The sequence below is a fragment of the Pristiophorus japonicus genome, chromosome 16 (genome assembly GCF_044704955.1).
Source record: "Pristiophorus japonicus isolate sPriJap1 chromosome 16, sPriJap1.hap1, whole genome shotgun sequence".
NCBI classification, from domain to species: Eukaryota; Metazoa; Chordata; class Chondrichthyes; family Pristiophoridae; genus Pristiophorus; species Pristiophorus japonicus.
The window spans coordinates 74845795-74867348 of NC_091992.1; the positions used below are offsets into that span (position 1 = coordinate 74845795).

The following is a 21554-nucleotide window of genomic DNA, read 5'->3' on the forward strand; positions in this document are numbered from 1 at the left end:
TCTCCTCCAGTCCTACAATCCTCCAAGATCTCTGCGCTCCTCTAATTCTCGCCTCTTGAGCATCCCCGATTTTGATCGCTCAACCATCGGTGACCGTGCCTTCAGCTGCCTAGGCCCCAAGCTCTGAAACGCCCTTCCTAAACCGCTCTACCTCTCTTTTCTCCTTTAAGACGTTCCTTAAAACCTACTTCTTCTGCCCTAATATCTCCTTATGTGGCTCAATGTCAAATTTTGTACGATAACGCTCATGTTAAGCACCTTGGGATGTTTTACTACATTAAAGGCACTATATATATGCAAGTTGTTGTTGTTGTCGAACCATCAGGATCCCTTTTTATTTCATGGGTACTTGTCTTTACTGACAGTCGTCATCATTCCTGAAATGAAGATGTGATCTACATGGCACGAGTTGGCCACCGTTCACTCAAGCAAATTGTATGGTATTTGTCTCTTTAAAATACCTTCACCCTGATTGCCATGATCTATACTCTGTGCACCCCAGGTGGCCGGCTTCATCTCTTCTGTGGGTTGCTACATAAGAACTAGGAGCTGGAGTAGGCCATTTGGCCCCTCGAGCCTGCTCCGCCATTCAATAAGATCACATGTGATCTTGGCTTCAACTCCACTTCCCTGCCTTTAACCCTTGACTCCCTTATCATTCAACACACTGATTGCTGGAGTTCCTAGTAGAGCGCTTGATTTGGGAGTCTCGTGTCAGGCATACGAACAATGTGGCCTACCCACACTCACGGCAAACAAGCCAAAGGTGGGCAGAGGAAATGTTACAAGGACACCCTCAAAACCTCCATAATAAAGTGCAACACCCCACTGACACCTGGGAATCCCTGGCCAAAAGACCGCCCTAAGTGGAGGAAGTGCATCCGGGAGGGCGCTGAGCACCTCGAGTCTTGTCGCCGAGAGCATGCAGAAAACAAGTGCAGGCAGCAGAAAGAGCGTGCGGCAAACCAGTCCCACCCACCTCTTCCCTCAACCACTATCTGTCCCACCTGTGACAGGGACTGTGGTTCCTGTATCGGACTGTTCAGTCACCTCAGGACTCATTTTTAGAGTGAAGCAAGTCTTCCTTGATTCCGAGGGACTGCCTATGATGATGGATTGCTGGGTGGGATTTTGGGGGGGGTGGGGGGGGAGGGGGAGGGGTGGTGTGGTGGGGAACAGAAAGTTCCCAAAAGAGCAATGTTCTGAAAGAGACTGACTCACCTGCAGGACACTCTGTAAATAATCTATGTCGGATTTTTGCTTCTGAGGGGGCTGGTCTCCCATAAACCTCATCAGAGCTGCAGAGAAACAGGAATCAAAGAAAGAAAATTAACGGTCAGCATCTAGTCACAGCTTATAACATTGTAGAAAACTCCCAAAGCGCTTCACACAATGAATTACTTTTTAACAGTGGTGTTTCTCGTTTACATCGTGAAAGTCAAGGAGAAACCCAATGTCTACTGAATAAAACCAGCAAAATATTACACTTAACCATTCAGTGATTCTGATATCATTAATTCCCAACCCGTGTCATTAACCCTACATCTGGTTGTCATTAGCCTCAAAACCTAACTGTCACTAACCCCCAAACCTAGCTGTCACTAAAACACCAAACCCAGTTGTTATGAATCTTATCAACCCTTGCAGTCCCTAAGCCCCAAGCCTGTCAACTCTAATCCTCAAAGCTGGTTTTCATTAATGCCAAACCCTGTTATCACTAACCGCAAATCCTGCTGTCATTAATCCTCAAACCTGTTGCCACGAACCCCAAACCATGCTGACAATAATCCAAACCCTGTCATCACTAGCCTCCCCCCGCCCCCCCCACAAATGGTACATAACAGCTTCAAATGCTCCACAGTTACCTTGTGAAACTCTAGATCTGTGAAACTCACCCATGAAATTCTTTGCAGCAAGCTCATTGAGTTCATTGTCAACAATATAAAGCAGTGACTCCTGGATGGGAACCTGGAACAAGAATTGTGTCTGGAATTATTACTCTAAGGTCCCTCTCTCAGCCTCCCTGCACTAATTCAGTTCATATATTGTATTCTTATGGTGCATATTTTGACCAATGTGGATTACTTTACATTTACCAATGCTAATTCTCATTTGCAATTTGTCTGCTTAAATGCATAACTAATCTAAGTCCTTTTTGAATCTTTAGCTGTTTCCTATTTTTCCACTAACTTATCCACTCCAAAGATGTACCCTGGATGGCTGGGTTTTTAGAAGAATTTTTCTTTCTATTTGTAATGAATTGATGAATGCATTCTTTATGATTTAGTTTAAGGTGGAAACGTGCCTGGTTTAATTAAAAATATTTCATTTGTCATTTTGAAAAGGCTTTCTGAAGGTTTAAATGAACAATATCAAAGGCAGCATGACTATCTGCTTTATTGGTAACATCCGCAAAGAAGCCATGGTGATTTGTCAGGCAGAATCTTCCCCTTCTTTGGCCCCAAGTTTCCACATGATTTGCTCCTGATTTTTAGGAGCAACTGGTGTAGAACGGAGTATCTTAGAAATCGGAATTCTCGCCATTTAGTTTGCTCCAGTTCTAGTCAGTTAGAACAGTTTCACTTTGGAACAGAATTTATTTTTTCAAAAGGGGGCGTGTCCGGCCACTTACGCCTGTTTTCAAAGTTTCGTCAGTGAAAACTTACTCCAAACTAACTTAGAATGGAGTAAGTGAAGATTTTTGTACGTTCGAAAAAACCTTGTCTATACTTTAGAAAATCAGGCGTAGGTTACAAATCAGGCGTAGGGAATGGTGGGGGGGGCGGTTTAAAGGGAAGTTTACAAACATTAAACACTTCCGTTTTACAAATAAAGAGCCATCATCAATAATAAATGATAAATACATCAATAAATCAACCAATAAATCAATCAAAAAAAATTAATAATAAATAATTTTAAAAAAATCAATAAATAAAACATTTTCTACTTACCGACTGCAGCACCGGGAGCACTCCAACAGCGTGCTGGGATGCCCCCCTCAGTGTGTCTGTGTCAGGGTCTCTATCTCTCTGTCTGTCTGTGTGTCTCTCATTCTCTGTCTGTCAGTGTCTGTGTTTCTGACAGCGAGGTGAGGGGGAGGAGGGGGATAGAGGGAGAAAGGAGGGGAGCAGAGGGAGGGAAGGGGGAGGGATGGGGGAGAAGGGGGAGGGATGGGGGAGAAGGGGGAGGGAAGGGGGAGAAGGGAGAAGGGGAGGGATGGGGGAGAATGGGGGAGAGGGGAGAAGGGGATAAAGGGGGGAAAGGAGATGGGGAAAAAAGGAGATGGGGGAAGAGAAGGAGATTTGGGGGGAAGGAGATTTGGGGGGAAGGAGTTTGGGGGGGAAGGAGATTGGGGGGGGGGAGGAGATTGGGGGGGAAGGAGATTGGGGGGGAAGGAGATTGGGGGGGAAGGAGATTGAGGGGGGTGGAGGAGATTGGGGGGGGTGGGGGGAAAAGAGAAGGGGGACGGAGGCTGAACGGGCCGGGCCCGAGACTTCGGGCAGGGCCCGTCCCCAGCACCAGATTTACAGGTAGGTGGCGTTGGGCCGGGTCGGGGGGGTGGTGGGAGGGAGGTCGGTTCGGTTCGGGTCGGGGGAGGGAGGGAGGGAGGGAGAGGGAGGTCAGGTCGGATCCAGTCCGGGGGTGGGGGGGGAGCGGGTGTCGGGTCCAGGGGTCCAGGGGGGTGGGGGAGCGGGTGTCGGTCCGGGGGCGGGGGGGAGCGGGTGTCGGGTCCGGGGGCGGGGGGGAGCGGAGCGGGTGTCGGGTCGGGGGCGGGGGGAGGGTGGGGCGGGTGTCGGGTCCGGTCCGGGGGCGGGGGGGGAGCGGGTGTCGGGTCGGGGGCGGGGGGGCGGGTGTCGGGTCCGGTCCGGAGGCGGGAAGCGGGAGTTGAGTCGGGTCGGGAGGAAGCAGGAGCTGGCCGTGGGAGGAGCCTTATTCACGCAGCCCCAGTGAGGCCATTCGGCCAGGGCTAGGGGCTGCGTGCTTCGGGCCCCTCCCACACAGTTTCGGGCGCCTGGAGCTACTGCACTTGCGCGCCCACTGTAGCGCGCATGTGCAGAGGTCCCGGCACTGTTTTTGGCGCAGGGACCTGGCTCCGCCCCCTACAGCTCCTGCTGCGCTGCGCCGAGGGCCAGAGGACCTGCAGAGAGATGGAGAATCTGGAGGGTTTTTTTAGGCGCACTTTGTGGCGCGAAAAACGGGTGTCCAGGTCGGGACTGCGCCGTTCTAGGCGCGGCTCGAAACTTGGGCCCTTTATCTCTGGTGCTGTTTCTTGAGTTGTTGCTGTGCAGGTATCCCTACAGCCTGCCCCTTGGAATGGTTTCCATTTTTTTTTACCTATAATGATTGTTAGGTTAATGCACCATTAGTTGTCTGGGTCAGATTAGTGTTCTTTTTAAAATATAAGTACCAAGTTTGTTGATCAACAGTACCCAGAGATTTCCTTCATGTTTGTAGCCAGTGCTCTGTAAATTTCCTCACAGGTTTCTTTCAGCACCCTATGGCTTTTGGTCCAGGGCCCGTGTTAGTTTGAAGTCCCTTTAACTTAGCCTTGGCCTTGTGCCAAATTTGCTATCTTTCAAGTGACTCTCTTGCTTTTCCCATTCATAAATATGCAGAGATGAATTCTTATTTTCCAAGCACAATGCAGGCACCTCATTTTCCTCACCTCCTGACTGACACATTCTCTTACCTTTGTGTGCTGGACCAGGTGATTGGGTTTCTTTCCTTCTGCGCTCATACCCTTCCAGCCAAGCCTAGAATCCGAGTGAGAGGCAGAAAAGACAGGCTTACTAACTCACATTCACAGTTGCTCAGTGTTGCAGCACATTTACAGAACCGGTCTGACATCCACAGCTGTTGAAGTCAGCAGCAGATTCAAGCACTTTGATGATCAGAGACACACCGTAGGGATACGAGATGCCAGTCTCAGTTCTACTTTTGTATTGATTTCACTATAAATAGTGAGATTGAAGAGGGAACACAGAGTTCAGAAGGAGCAATGTTGGTGGCTGGAGCTGAGCTGAAGTCCAGCTTAGGGAATGGCCTTGTTGCATTGACAAGGGATTCAGACCTCATGTAGCCAACTTTCAAACAGTGTATTCCTATTAATGTGTACATCAGTCATTTGTCACCATGCAACACATGCTGAAAGGTGGATTGAGTATTGTGGTAGGGGGTGGAAGTCCATCGTGCAGACTTGTTCCACCATATCCAACCCGAGTGATGCTGTGACGGAGCTGTTTTCTGCACTCTTATTAACATCTGTAGTGGGATCCGATGCACTCGCACAGTAAGTACCAAAGAAGCATCTCTCATGAATGCTTCCATTGCTGCTAATGATGTATTAGGGTCTAAGCCAAGACAGGAGATAAGCTGGCTTCAACACACTTGGGAACAGAGTTCAGCCAGTGAGGGTGGTTTTCAGAGATCTCATCCAGCAGTTTGTTCGCAGAGATCAGTTAACCACATGATAACTTGACAGTGGCATGCCATGCCATGCCGCCATATCTCAGGATAAATAACAGGAGATGCCTCAGGACAATATGAAGCCTCCACAGCAACTACCTTACACGACATTCCTGGCACATCTCCAAGAAATGTCTCAAAGTGCTTCACTCAAATTACATTTTAAATTTAGACACTAGTGTTATGTAGGCAGACAATTTTCACACAGCAAGATCCCACAAACAGTAAATGAAATGAATGATTATTTAATCTGTTACTTTTGCTGACACAGGAAGGAATGATGGCCAAGACTCTGGGACATCTCCCTGCTCATCATCGAAACTTGCCATCGGATTTTTGATTTTCAACCGAAAAGACAGATGGGTGCCTGAGTTTAATGTTTTATCTGAAGGACAGTGCCTCTGTTAATGCAGCACTCCCTCAGATCTACATTCATGTGTTAGGCTAGATTATGGGCCCCAATCCTGGAGTGATGCTTGAACCGATAACCTCATGCCTCAGAGGCAAGTTTGCTTCCAACTGAACCAAACTATGTCAAGGAGCCCTGCAGCCAGCCACTATAACTTATTTTTTTCTCTGCTTCCAATGGAAGCTGGTAATAATTCCGTCATTCACTCCCTATCTAGACTCATCTTTTGTTTCCTAACTTGTGCCATTGCCATCTCAATTTGGTCCATCATCCCTTTTGTCTCTCAAATCTCTCCTGCCTTCCCCCCTATCACAGATCTTCCCTTTTGTTCTTTCCTCCCCTTTTCAGTGCCCCTGCACTTCCTTAAGAATCTGTTAATTTCAAACTTTTGCCAGTTCTGACGAAGGGTCATCGACCTGAAATATTAACTCTGTTTCTCTCCACAGATGCTGCCTGACCCGCTGAGATTTCCAGCATTTTCTGTTTTTATTTCAGATTCCAGCATCCGCAGTATTTTGCTTTTGTATCATAACTTCTTCTTCCATTAATGGATCAATTAGAAGCAGCACACAAAACAAACCGCAGAGTATTAGTTCCCGAGTTACAAGGAGAAAGCACCAGGGCACAAATTCACTGCGCACAAATAAAAAGGATGCAGTTATTCCTTCTAATGTGCTCATCAGAAAGACAGACAACAGCACTAAAAGATCTGGCAAAGCAAACAAGAGGCGCAGGCGAGCAAATCTGTTCTGACTATTGTAACGGCCATGTGCAGAGCTCAGAAGAAATTGACAATAAAGCACTCCCTTCCTGCATTAGCTGCCTTGCTGCTGGTGGCTCCGGCATAGCATGGACCTGATCTTGCATGTCTTCCTGCAGTTGCTGTGGGAAGTCCACACTGAGGCTTTTGTCCATAATGATAGCATAGTAATATAACTCAGGAAAGCACCTCTGGCCTTATTGCAGCACCCTTCTCCCACCAGTATCAGTGGGTATGTTTTTCTCTGGTTACCAATGTAAGCAAAAAGTTGGTGGCGTTATAAAATGGGGAAATTACCAAATATACTTGCACTCTTTCTTCTCATAGTAGCAGCCAGAAGCAAATATACCCCCTGAAGCATTGAGCACCCCAGATTCCTGACCCTCCTGGTTCACCAATGTGTTTGTAATTATGCTCTGCTATTGATGAAGTTTAAATAAAGGTGTCAACAGCCAAGGAAGAAAGAAGGTGCTGTGAGCGAGCGCTAACATCAAATAAATTCCCTGCATCTGTTGCCTAAGCCCTAAGTTATGGAATTCCCTGCCTAAACCTCTCCACCTCACTTTCCTCCTTTAAGCTTCTCCTCAAAACCTACATTTTTGACCAAGCTTTTGGTTATCTGCCCTAATTTCTCCTTATGTGACTCGGTGTCAATTTTTTTTGTCTTATAATACTCCTGTGAGATGCCTAGGGACATTTTACTACGTTAAAGATGCTATATAAATACAAGTTGTGGTTGTTGTGAGTACCTGAAAGGATCCTTAAGCATTGAAGTTGAGGGCCATAGTGATTTTCCCTGCCACTTGTAGCATGGTACAGATGGTGAAGTGTAGATGCTGTCACTGATCAGATGGCATTGATCAGTGACAGCTTCTCTATTGAGCTGACGTCTCCTCAGGCACTTATCCCCCGTGATGCCCAGGTAGCTCACTGATTTCCTGGCACCTCATTCCTATGCCGATGACATCTGCATATGTGGCATTATATGGTGCACCCATTCTGTCACATACACAAAAATATTTCTCCATCAGTAGTTGTGTGGGCGGTGTACCCTGGTACAACTCCGCCAGCTCCCTTTGCTGTTCCAGTGCCAGCTTTTATTGTCGGTTATTCATACAATACAAATGGGAAGCCCAAGATTGCATACTTTTGCATGAGGGTCCCTTAACCGATTTGTGACAAGACATAATTGGCTAAATATGACTTATCCTCAGACTATATTGCTCGATGTACCATTTTACACAAGGAAAGAATTTTAGGAGAAACACTGAAAGGGATTAGAGCCACATTCACACTCAATTTATTCATGTATCAGCTGTAACACTGGATGAATTTCTGGAGTTTTGTCTCTCTCTCTCAGTGTGTCTGGATGTACTAGCAGGGCACGTTTATCATAGAAATTTACAGCACGGAAGGAGGCCATTCGGCCCATCGTGTCCACGCCGGCCGACAAAGAGCTATCCAGCCTAATCCCACTTTCCAGCTCTTGGTCTGTAGCTCTGTAGGTTATGGCACTTCAGGTGCACATCCAAGTAATTTTTAAATGTGACAAGGGTTTCTGCCTCTACCACCCTTTCAGGCAGTGAGTTCCAGACCCCCACCACCCTCTGGGTGAATAAAAGTTCCCCTCAACTCCTCTGCAATCCTTCTACCAATTACTTTTTATCTATTCCCCCTGGTTATTGACCTCTCTGTAAGGGAAATAGGTCCTTCCTATCTATTCTCTCTGGGCCCCTCATATTACTGTTTGTTGACCTTTATTTTAGTGTGTTCCAATTATTGACATTAAGCAGACTGGAGGTGCACATACCACAGCCAGTCACATTACTCACGTGGCCACAGGCTCTCTGAAGTATTTCATGGCAAACTCTGTCATTATGTACTGGCCAGATTCAGGCGAAGAGCGAATGCTTGATGGAGGGTTGATCAAAGACTGAGTATGTGAGGAGCTGGTTGTGTTTCCTGAAACTACACTGGGTGCAGCACTCTAATTAACAAGCAGAGCACATGTTCCATTAGTACAGTTCAAGACGAGTGCAGCACAAGACACGCTAAGCAAATCAGTGTGAACAAAATCAGAGCCACCGTTTAAATAAAATGCACTGTTGTACCTCATTCCCTAATATTAATGACTCTGCCTGGGACATTCATTCCACAAGCACTTGGTAGAATTCACCTACCTGCTAATTCTTCATGCGCATGACTAGGCATTCAGGTCACAATTTTGCTGACCTTGAGAGGTCCGTGGCGGGCAACATCGGTGGCGCGTCCCGACCCTGCTGCTGGCTCCATTCTGCTTTGTAAAATGAATTTCCCATGATGGGGCTTGTTAAGCCCGCCTAGTGCCTTTCCCGGCCAATTAGTGGAAGCATGTCATCAGCCGGTTTCCTTAAAGGGACCATGGCCAACTTTATTTTGACATTTTTCTGTCAGTGCTATACAGCATTGAAGTGCTGCAAACACTAATATTGACTGCACAAAGGCACAGGGCTGCACCCAAGCTCTCCCATGACGCAATGGGTGGAGCACGCAATGGGTGGAAGAGACCTCCCCAGGAGATCAACACAGCCTAGTTGCACATTGCAGAGGAGGTGGTCAGGAGATGGGTGCAGTGCTGCAAACACTTCAGTGCTCTCAGTAAATCACAAAATGTTCGTACAAAGCCACACTCCACCTAATCCTACTGTGCCTCTCATCACATCTCCATCACTCTGCCTTCCCTACTGTACTCCTGCACATCTTTACTCACACCAACTTACCTTGCACCTCCACCCATCCCTCTCTATTTATATTATCACATCCCCATCTCACTAGCCACCCCTCACACTCACCCGAGTCCAATCATACCAATTAACAACACACAAGGGTAGGCACTTGTGTGTTTTACCCAATGTTCATGTAAAGTTTCTGTTAATGTGATGTCAAACATTGAAACCTTTATTTTCAACACTGCGTTCTTGGACATATCTGTGTGCACCTTTGGAAGTGGCTTATTGAGGTGAAGTGAATGGTGAGGCATAACCGTACACCTCCGCAATGGTGATGAGTGTGAAAGGAATGGCTTGGGCATTGTAGCGATGCTTTATGGTGTTGGTGTGGGGTGGTGCCAATCTGGCGCATTATGTGGCAGTTAGGGTTTCAAGTGAAGTAAATATGGCCATGGTGAGGCCATCCCCATACCTCCCGGGCAGCAATGTGATCGGGTGCTGATGCCCTGTGTCCTGTGCAGCATCAGTTGATTGTGGAGAAGGTTGGTGTTGTTGCTGCTGGTGTTGGGGCTGATCGTGGTGGGATTCTGAGGACCAAGGTGAGAGAGTATAAACGGTACCCATGTAGATGGAATAGATGGCAGGTGACGTTGAGATGACAGAAGCAATCTGTCAATGGTGAGAGAGGTTGTTCCAATGAGGTGACACTGGAGAGAGAGTTTGCTCCAAATATTTGCAACCTGCATAAAGCTCAATCTATCTTCCAAATGCAGTAAATAAGAACGTCTGAGCTTGGAAATTAAACAGCTGTGAGGTGGGAGCTTTTATAGCACATTTCAAGTAATCAGCTGATTGAATGGCCATTCATCTCCCGCGTCAGTTTAACAGATGTGATCCCCGAGCAGTGAGGACCCCGGGGGCGAGTAAGTAAAATCAAAAGCTGAGTTCAAATGTATTCTTAATGATCTCTAAACAAGGTTATCATTGGGTCCCCCACCACTGCGTGTCAGGTCTGTTCAGCGCTGTCAGATCCGACATTGGGAAAGACGCGTGGCAGCGTGTTCACAGTGGGGTCCCGACCCTCTGAGGGAATAAAACACTTTCCCACCCGACCTGCCACCGATCACACCCGCCGACCCCCGGAAAATCTCGGCCGGAGTATCGGTAGGCTATCAGACCACAGCCAAATAACACTGCAGCCAAGTCTAATCTTGTCCTCCCTGAACATCTTCACATATGCACTTTCCAGCATGGATCGCACTGGACAACAATCAGGAATGGGAACCTTGCCTGATTTCCCATTCTTAACGCAGAGGCACTGAGTTCTGTTGCAACACGCCATCCATCCACTGCACTAGCTGAAATCAGGTAACTCAGTACAGACCAGGTATTGAACCTGGGCCTTCTTGCTCATGTGGTCAAGTGCTACTCTGGTTGCTGTGTCCTCTTACCTTTCTAATGGATGATCTATTTGAACTGAGCATGCTCCTTTGCCACTCCTCATTCTTCCCCGTGTTAATACTGCAGTAATCCGGAGCTGCCGTTGGCTGGACATTGTCGCCAGGAAATAGACCAGATCGGCCACCAATCGATCCAAACTGCCAGCCTATGGAAGGAAGGGGTAAAGATTAAACAATGTTGGGTAGGGCCATGCCTCTCAGCTTGTTTGCTGTCACACTTTAATTCTCTATTTCTCTTCAGTGTCTCAGGGAACTGTTCATATTTCTGTCCTACTAAGGATACTGCCATGTTAATGACATAAATAATAGAATCTTTATCCAGCTGCGATGGACAAGATTTTAGAGGTTTTTTGTTTGAATATTTGTACCAAGGTGAGGCAAGTGCTAAGAACCAATGGCAGCATTAATCACCAGGTAAGGTGTACAGTTAAATAAAGAGTAAAGCTCCCTCTACACTGTCCCATCAAACACTCCCAGGGCAGGTACAGCACGGGTTAGATACAAAGTACAGCTCCCTCTACACTGTCCCATCAAACACTCCCAGGGCAGGTACAACACGAGATAGATACAGAGTAAAGCTCCCTCTACACCAGGAGTGGGCAATTATTTGGGCTGGAGGGCCACTTAACAAGTTTTGGTGGGCTGTTGCGGTCCGCCTACCAATGTTCCCCCAAAGGCGCAAGGCTGCAAGTCTGTGCAACAATCGCACATACCCATGCAAGCTGCTCCCCAGCTCCTGCCGCTGGAAGAGATACTGCGCATGTGCAACTGCACCGTGGCCGGCTATGGAGCAAATTTAAAAGGACCGTGCGCAAAGAAGGAACATTGCATAAACATAAATTCAGATAGTAAACAGATCCTATCTTACAAGCACTACATGTATTCGATACTGCTTAGAAATGAATCAAAGGTAAACATTGAAAATGTTGTGGTATCATCTGGTTTCTGTAAATCAGTGCTGTAACATAGAACTGTACCCTCTTTAGAGCCTGTGTCAGCATCAATTCCTCACCTCAGTCATCCTTATGCCCCTCTGCAAAGATTACTAATAAAAGAAAGACTTGGATTGATATAGCGCCTTTCATGACCACCGGATGTCTCAAAGCGCTTTACATCCAATGAAGTACTTTAGGAGTGTAGTCGCTGTTGTAATGTGGGAAATGCAGCAGCCAATTTGCGCACAACAAGCTCCCACAAACAGCAATGTGACAATGACCTGATAATCTGTTTTTGTTATGTTCATTGAGGGATAAATATTGGTCAGGACACCGGGGATAACTCCTCTGCTCTTCTTCGAAATAGTGCCATGGGATCTTTTACGTTCACCTGAGGGAGCAGACAGGGCCTCGGTTTAACGTCTCATCCAAAGTTACACGGCATGTTGGAAGCTCCCCAAGATGGTGGAGACCCTGCATAATTAGGTTTCTGCGGTTTCCTGGGAGGATCCGTTGGTCTCCTGATCGAGATACAGCAGGAAATCGACAACCAACTTTCATTAAAATAATTGAAACAGCATGCAATGATCACTCCATTTGGATGGCTGACCATGCCATTTGGGTGTCTGACCACTCTGGTTGGATATTTAGGTCTATCCTGCTGCATCTCTGACCACTCCTGCTGGCTGAAAGAAATCCTACTGCTGGTTGATTTCTGTGTTTGCAATTTCTCCTTGTAACTGACCTGGTTCAAGTCCAGCCATTGGTTGCAGTTTGATGATGTCACCCTTACGGAAGTTCAGCAAGCTTTTATCGTCTGTGATGTAGCTTTTAACTGCCATGACATGGTTGGAGTCCTGTAACATAGACATACAATATCAACCCAATCCTACAAAGTAACAGGACTTCAGCTACTGATACAAAGGAAGGTGTGAATCAAACACCCTGATAAAGCAAGTGTGCAGCTGAGGCATACAGACCAGAAGGGCCGAGTTCTGACCTAGACTCTTCTGATACCACTGATCTCTGCTGAGGCAACTCGGACAGAACAAACAAAGATCACTCTGCGCCAATCAGAGTGATCTTTGTTTGGGCGCAAGATGACCTTTGGCGTTTATGATATGACAAGTTGATCTGACAAAGAATTGGAAAGATTGGCAACGAATAAAACATTAAAAAAAAACTCGGACAGAACAAATGGCCACAGCATCTACAGTACCAGTAACTACACCCACACTGGGCAGTACCTGTACCAGTAACTACACCCACACTGGGCAGTACTTGTACCAGTAACTACACCCACACTGGGCAGTACCTGTACCAGTAACTACACCCACACTGGGCAGTACTTGTACCAGTAACTACACCCACACTGGGCAGTACCTGTACCAGTAACTACACCCACACTGGGCAGTACTTGTACCAGTAACTACACCCACACTGGGCAGTACTTGTACCAGTAACTACACCCACACTGGGCAGTACCTGTACCAGTAACTACACCCACACTGGGCAGTACTTGTACCAGTAACTACACAGGCATTTTGGTAGGAAAACTACCTACTCCTTGGAAAATAAGAGTCCAAATGGGGCAGAGGAGCAATGGGATATAAAGATACAAATACACAAATCACTAAAAGTAGCGACTCATAAGAACATAAGAAATAGGTGCAGGAGTAGGCCATACGTCCCTTCGAGCCTGCTCCACCATTCAATAAGATCATGGCTGATCATTCACGTCAGTATCCCTTTCCTGCTTTCTCTCCATACCCCTTGATCCCTTTTAGCTGTAAGGGCCATGTCCAACTCCCTCTTGAATATATCTAATGAACTGGTATCAACAATTCTCTGCGAAAAAAAATTCCACAGGTTAACAACTCTCTGAGTGAAGAATTTTCTCCTCATCTCGGGCCTAAATGGCTTACCCCTTATCCTTAGGCTGTGACCCCTGGTTCTGGACTTCCCCAACATCGGGAACATTCTTCCTGCATCTAACCTGTCCAGTCCTGTCAGAATTTTATATGTTTCTATGAGATCCCCTCTCATTCTTCTTAACTCCAGTGAATACAGGCCCAGTTGATCCAGTCTCTCCTCGTATGTCAGACCTGCCATCCTGGGAATCAGTCTGGTGAACCTTCGCTGCACTCCCTCAATAGTAAGAATGTCCTTCCTCAGATTAGGAGACCAAAACTGAACACAATATTCCAGTTGAGGCCTCACCAAGGCCCTGTACAACTGCAGCAAGACCTCCCTGCTCCTATACTCAAATCCCCTAGCTATGAAGGCCAACATGTCATTTGCCTTCTTCACCGCCTGCTGCACCTGCATGTATACTTTCAATGACTGATGTACCATGACACCCAGGTCTCGTTGCACCTCCACTTTTCCTAATCTGCTGCCATTCAGATAATATTCTGCCTTCATGTTTTTGCCACCAAAGTGGATAACCTCACATTATACTGCATCTGCCATGCATTTGCCCACTCACCTAACCTGTCCAAGTCACCCTGCAGCCTCTTCGCATCCTCCTCACAGCTCACACCCCAGCTTAGTGTCATCTGCAAACTTGAAGATATTACTCTCAATTCCTTCATCTAAATCATTGATGTATATTGTAAAGAGCTGGGGTCCCAGCACTGAGCGCTGCGGCACTCCACTAGTCACTGCCTGCCAGCCTGAAAAGGACCCGTTTGTCGCGACTCTCTGCTTCCTGTCTGCCAACCAGTTCTCTATCCACATCAATACATTACCCCCAATACCATGTGCTTTAATTTTGCACACCAATCTCTTGTGTGGGACCTTGTCAAAAGTCTTTTGAAAGTCCAAATACACCACATCCACTTGACCTACGTTTGTCTTCACTAATCATTTTCTCTTCACATATCTATAGAAGCTTTTGCAGTCAGTTTTTATGTTCCCAGCAAGCTTCCTCTCATATTCTATTTCCCCCCTCCTAATTAAACCCTTTGTCCTCCTCTGCTGAATTCTAAATTTCTCCCAGTCCTCAGGTTTGCTGCTTTTTCTGGCCAATTTATATGCCTCTTCCTTGCATTTAACACTATCCCTAATTTCCCTTGTTAGCTACGGTTGAGCCTCCTTCCCCGTTTTATTTTTACTCCAGACCGGGATGTACAATTGTTGAAGTTCATCCATGTGATCTTTAAGTGTTTGCCATTGCCTATCTACCGTCAATCTTTTAAGTATCATTTGCCAGTCTATTCTAGCCAGTTTACGCCTCATACCATCGAAGTTACCTTTCCTTAAGTTCGGGACCCTAATCTCTGAATTAACTGTGTCACTCTCCATCTTCATAAAGAACTCTACCATATTATGGTCACTCTTCCCCAAGGGGCCTCACACAACAAGATTGCTAATTAGTTCTTTCTCGTTACACATCACCCAGACTAGGATGGCCAGCCCTCTAGTTGGTTCCTTGACATATTGGTCTAGAAAACCATCCCTAATACACTACAGGAAATCCTCCTCCACAGTACTGCTACCAGTTTGGTTAGCCCAATCTATATGTAGATTAAAGTCACCCATGATAACTGCTGTATCTTTATTGCACGCATCCCTAATTTCTTGTTTGATGCTGTCCCCAACCTCACTATGACTGTTTGGTGGTCTGTACACAACTCCCACTAGCGTTTTCTGCCTTTTGGTATTCCGCAGCTCTACTCATACAGATTCCACATCATCCAAGCTAATGTCCTTCCTTATTATTGCGTTAATTTCCTCTTTAACCAGCAACGCCACCCCACCTCCTTTTCCTTTCTGTCTATCCTTCCTGAATGTTGAATACCCCTGGATGTTGAGTTCCCAGCCATGGTCACTCTGGAGCCATGTCTCTGTAATCCCAATTATATCATATTCGTTAATAGCTGCCTGCGCAGTTAATTCGTCCACCTTATTACGAATACTTCTCGCATTGAGGCACAGAGCCTTCAGGCTTGTCTTTTTAACACACTTTGTCCCTTTAGACTTTTGCTTTAATGTGGCTCTTTTTGATTTTTGCCTTGGGTTTCTCTGTCCTCCACTTTTACTTTTCTTCTTTCTATCTTTCGTTTCTGCCCGCATTTTACTTCCCTCTGTCTCCCTGCATAGGTTCCCATCCCCCTGCCACATTAGTTTAACCCCTCCCCAACAGCACTAGCAAACACTCCCTCTAGGACATTGGTTCTGGTCCTGCCCAGGTGCCGACTGTCCAGTTTGTACTGGTCCCACCTCCCCCAGAACCGGTTGCAATGTCCCAGGAAGTTGAATTCCTCCCTCTTGCACCATTCCTCAAGCCACGTATTCATCTTAGCTATCCTGCAATTCCTACTCTGACTAGCACGTGGCACTGGTATCAATCCTGAGATTACTACCTTTGAGGTCCTGCTTTTTAATTTAACTCCTAGCTCCCTAAATTTAGCTTGTAGGACCTCATCCTGTTTTTTACCTATATCGTTGGCACCTATATGCACCTCAAAAACTGGCTGTTCACCCTCCCCCTCCAAAATGTCCTGCAGCCACTCCGAGACCCTTGCACCAGGGGGGCAACATACCATCCTGGAGTCTCGATTGCGGCCGCAGAAACGCCTATCTATTCCCCTACCACTATACCACTCTTCTTCCTGCCCTCCTGTGCAGCAGAGCCACCTATGGTGCCATGAACTTGGCTGCTGTTGCCTTCCCTTGATGAGTCATCCCCCCTAACAGTACCCAAAACGGTGTCTCTGTTTTGGAGGGGGATGACCGCAGGGGACCCCTCCACTACCTTCCTTCCACTGCTCTGCCTGATGGTCACCCATTCCTTATCTGCCTGAGTAACCTTTGCCTGCGGTGTGACCAACTCGCTAACCGTGCTATTCACGACATCCTCAGCATCGCGGATGCTCCAGAGTGAATCCATGCGCAGCTTCAGTGCCACAATGCGGTCTGTCAGGTGCTGCAGCAGGATACACTTCCTGCACATGTAGTCGTCAGGGACACTGGAAGCGTCCCTGGCTTCCCACAAAGCACAGGAGGAGCATGAGACGGGTCTGGGCTCTCCTGCCATGACTTAAGCCTTAGATTAACTTAATTTGGCAACAATGTCAAAGATTACCTACTGATAAGGAAATAAAAAGGAAAAAAAGATTAAATACTCACCAATCCATCAGCCAATCACTTACCCGCTTGGCTGTGATGTCACCCTTCGATTTATTTCTACTTCTTTGTTTACTTTCTGTCCCAGCACCAGCACTGGCCTCCTCGACTGCCGCCTCCTCGAACTCCTGCTGCTCCCGAACTCCCGGGCATTTTATAGGACTCCCCGACTGCTGCCTCCTCGAACTCCCGCTGCTCCCGAACTCCCGGGCCTTTTATAGGCCTCCTCGACTGCCGCCTCCTCGAACTCCCGCTGCTCCTGAACTCCCGTGGCTTTTATAGGCCTCCTCGACTGCCGCCTCCTCGAACTCCCGCTGCTCCTGAACTCCCGTGGCTTTTATAGGCCTCCTCAACTGCCGCCTCCTCGAACTCCCGCTGCTCCTGAACTCCCGGGCCTTTTATAGGCCTCCTCGACCTCCCGCTGCTCCTGAATTCCCGGGCCTTTTGTAGGCCTCCTCGACTGCCACCTCCTCGAACTCCCGCTGCTCCCGAACTCCGTGGCCTTTTATAAGCCTCCTTGAGCCTGCTCTGCCATTCAATAAGATCATGGCTGATCTGATCATGGACTCAGCTCCACTTCTCTGCCTTCTCCTCATAACCCTTTACTCCCTTATCGCTCAAAAATCTATCTATTTCCACCTTAAATACAATCAATGACCCAGCCTCCACAACTCTCTGGGCAGAGAATTCCATAGATTTAAAACCCTTTGAGAGAAGAAATTTCTCCTCATCTCAGTTTTAAATGGGCAGCCCTTTATTCAAAGACTATGTCCCCTAGTATTAGTTTCTCGTATGTGGAAATATCCTCTCTGCATCCACCTTGTCGAGCCCCCTCATTATCTTATAAGTTTCAATAAGATCACCTCTCATTCTTCTGAACTCCAATGTGTATAGGCCCAACCTACTCAACCTATCCTCATAAGTCAACTCCCTCATCTCCGGAATCAACCCAGTGAACCTTCTCGGAACAGCCTCCAATGCAAATATATCCTTCCTTAAATACAGAGACCAAAACTGTACGCAGTACTCCAGGTGTGGCCTCATCGATACCCTGTACAGTTGTAGCAGGACGTCCCTGCTTTTATACTCTATCCCCCTTGCAATAAAGGCCCACATTCCATTTGCCTTCCTGATTACTTGCTGTATCTGCACACTAACTTTTTGTGTTTCATGCATAAGGACCCCCAGGTCTCTCTGTACTGCAGCACTTTGCAATTTTTCTCCTTTAAACTATAATTTGCTTTTTTATTTTTTCTGCTAAATTGGATAACCTCACATTTTCCCACATTATACTCTATCTGCCAAATTTTTGGCCACTCATTTAGCCTGTCTATCCATTTGCAGATTTTTTGTGTCCTCCTCACAATTTTTTTCCCCACCCATCTTTGTATCATCAGCAAACTTGGCTACATTACACTTGGTCCCTTCATCCATGTCATTAATATAGATTGTAAATAGTTAAGGACCCAGCACCGATCCCTGCGGCACCCCACTAGTCACTGTTTGCCTACAGGAAAATTACCCATTTATCCCGAATCTCTATTTTCTGTTAGTTAGCCAATCCTTATTGAATGCCTTCTGGAAATCCAAATACACTACATCCACTGGTTCCCCCTTATCTACCCTGCTCCTTACATCCTCAAAGAACTCCAGCAAATTTGTCAAACAAGATTTCCCTTTCACAAAACCATGCTGGCTCTGCTTGATTGAATCATGCTTTTCCAAATATCCTGCTACTGATTCCTTAATAATGGACTCCAGCATTTTCCTAACGACAGATGTTAGGCTAACTGGTCTATAGTTTCCTGCTTTTTGTTTGCCTCCTCTTTTAAATAGAGGCGTTACATTTTCCAATATGCTGGGACCGCCCTAGAATCCAGGGAATTTTGGTAGATTACAACCAATGCATCCACTATCTCTGCAGCCACTTCCCTTAAGACCCTAGAATGTAAGGCATCAGGTCCAGGGAACTTGTCCGCCTTTAGTCCCATTATTTTACCTAGTACTACTTCATTAGTGATAGTGATTGTATTAAGTTCCTCCCTCCCTATAGCCCCTTGGTTATCCACTATTGGAATGTTTTTAGTGTCTTCTACCGTGATACAAAATGGTCTCTGCCATTTCCTTGTTCTCCATTATTAATTCCTCCATTCTCATCCTCCAGGGGACCAACATTTATTTTAGCCACTCTTTTTCTTTTTAGGTAACTGTAGAAACTCTTACTATCTGTTTTAATATTTCATGCTAGTTTACTTTCATAATCTATCTTTGCTCTCTTAATCATTTTTTTAGTCATTCTCTGCTGGCTTAAAAACATTCCCAATCCTCTGCCTTCCACTAGTCTTGGCCACATTGTATTCCTTTGTTTTCAATTTGATACCCTCCCTTATTTCCTTAGTTAGCCACGGATGGTTATCCCTTCTCTTACAGCCTTTCCTTCTTATTGGGATATATTTTTGTTGCAAGTTATGAAATGTCTCCTCAAATGTCTGCCACTGCTCATCAACTGTCTCATTCTTTAGTCTGTTTTCCCAGTCCTTTTAGCCAACTCTGCCCTCATACCTTTGTAGTTTCCTTTATTTAAGCTTGGGACCCTGGTTTGAGAACCAACTTTCTCACCTTCCAACTGAATTTGAAATTCAATCATGTTATGGTCACTCATTCCTAGAGGATCTTTTACTATGAGATCATTTATTAATCCTGCTTCATTACACAGTACTCGATCGAAGATAGCCTGTCCCTGGTTGGTTCCGCAACATACTGTTCAAGGAAACTATCCTGGATACACTCTATGAACTCCTCCTGAAGGTTACCCTGGCTAATTTGCTTTGTCCAATCAATATGAAGGTTAAAATCACCCATGATTATTGCCATTCCTTTATTACAAGCCTTCATTATTTCTTGATTTGTACTCCGTCCAACAGTGTAGCTACTGTTAGGGGGCTGAAAGACTACACCCACCAACGACTTTTTCCCTTTATTATTCCTTATCTCCACCCAACTTGATTAACATCTTGATCCTCTGAGCCAATATTGTTTCTCACTAACGCACTGATCCCATCCTTTATTAATAGCGCTACCCCACCTCATTTTCCGTTCTGTCTGTCCTTCCGAATTGACTCAGGTTAATAAGTCCATTAAAAAAGAAAACAAAGCACTGGAGTTAATTTCCAGAGGGATAGCATTGAAAGGCAGGGAAGTTAAGTTAACCAGATAGGGGGAGAAATTCACTATCGGCCCATTTGAGGCAAAACATTTTTAAAGATTGAAAAGTTAGCGCCAGGCTCTGACGATTTCAAACCTAAAAAAAATTCGCCATTTGCACTCCAAGGAGGAAGTGGAGCGCTAAATCAAGTGCTCCATTTCCTTCTTGGATAGCTAACGGAAGCAGGCCTGAGCTAACAGAGGTGACCTCAGCAACGCTGCCGCGTTGAAAAAGTCCTTCCCTCCCTTAAGGGGCAGTGCCATCGCTGCAGGCTCTGCAATATGAAGGGGACCTACCTGGACCACCAAGGAAGTGGCGAATCCGTGCGATCAGCCCGGCACGCAAGCAGAAACCTGGGATAGAAACATAGAAACATAGAAAATAGGTGCAGGAGCAGGCCATTCAGCCCTTCTAGCCTGCACCGCCATTCAATGAGTTCATGGCTGAACATGAAACTTCAGTACCCCCTTCCTGCTTTCTCGCCATAACCCTTGATCCCCCGAGTAGTAAGGACTTCATCTAACTCCCTTTTGAATATATTTAGTGAATTGGCCCCAACCACTTTCTGTGGCAGAGAATTCCACAGGTTCACCACTCTCTGGGTGAAGAAGTCTCTCCTCATCTCGGTCCTAAATGGCTTACCCCTTATCCTTAGACTGTGACCCCTGGTTCTGGACTTCCCCAACATTGGGAACATTCTTCCTGCATCTAACCTGTCTAAACCTGTCAGAATTTTAAACGTTTCTATGAGGTCCCCTCTCATTCTTCTGAACTCCAGTGAATACAAGCCCAGTTGATCCAGTCTTTCTTGATAGGTCAGTCCCACCATCCCGGGAATCAGTCTGGTGAATCTTCGCTGCACTCCCTCAATAGCAAGAATGTCCTTCTTGAAGTTAGGAGACCAATCGTTAGGATGAACGATCGCGGGCAGGAATCCGTGAAAAAAACAAGGAAGGTAATTATTGTTTTAAACTTACCTCGGCCACCTTGCCTTTAATCATTGCCCCGGTAGTGGTCGGCCGCCCGATCCACACCTCCTGCAGCTGTCGGTGCTTTCGCCCGGCACGGCTGCAAGGGGCGGAAGTGAATTTTGAGTCCAGGGAGCTACCGGGGCAATGTGCATGGCGATGACATCACGATCTCTGGGCGCAGGGGATTGGGGCACAACGCCGTAGCGCTGCCTCTAAATTCCCGCTGAATATGGCGGGAGTCGATGTCAGTGCTGTGCATGGTTACAAAGGCACTTGCGCCCTGCTAGCGCTCCGGGGTGTTAACGGGAGGTGCAAATGCACTCAATTTCTCCCCCATAGAACCTTGGTTAGACGTCACTTAGAGTACTATGAACATTTCTGGTCTCTATATTAATAAAATGATATAGAGGCACCATTAGGTGCTAAAAAGATTTACTAGAATGATACCAGAACTAAGGTACTAATATAAATGAACTGGCTGAGGCTCTTTTCGCTAGAAAAGAGAAGATT

The 21554-nt window shown here is 46.4% G+C and overlaps 1 protein-coding gene across 1 annotated transcript in view; it reads right to left on the reverse strand.

Annotated features, from left to right (window-relative positions):
- The window catches only part of myo15b (myosin XVB), a 480192-nt gene that overhangs the window by 59957 nt on the left and 398681 nt on the right, over positions 1 to 21554 (reverse strand). The window contains exons 53-58 of the mRNA XM_070856827.1: positions 12484 to 12595; positions 10795 to 10949; positions 8468 to 8622; positions 4691 to 4754; positions 1896 to 1968; positions 1222 to 1298 (exon numbers count right to left, since the gene is read on the reverse strand). Of these exons, the coding sequence (XP_070712928.1) occupies positions 1222 to 1298; positions 1896 to 1968; positions 4691 to 4754; positions 8468 to 8622; positions 10795 to 10949; positions 12484 to 12595 (636 nt within the window). The remainder of the gene's footprint in view (positions 1 to 1221; positions 1299 to 1895; positions 1969 to 4690; positions 4755 to 8467; positions 8623 to 10794; positions 10950 to 12483; positions 12596 to 21554) is intronic.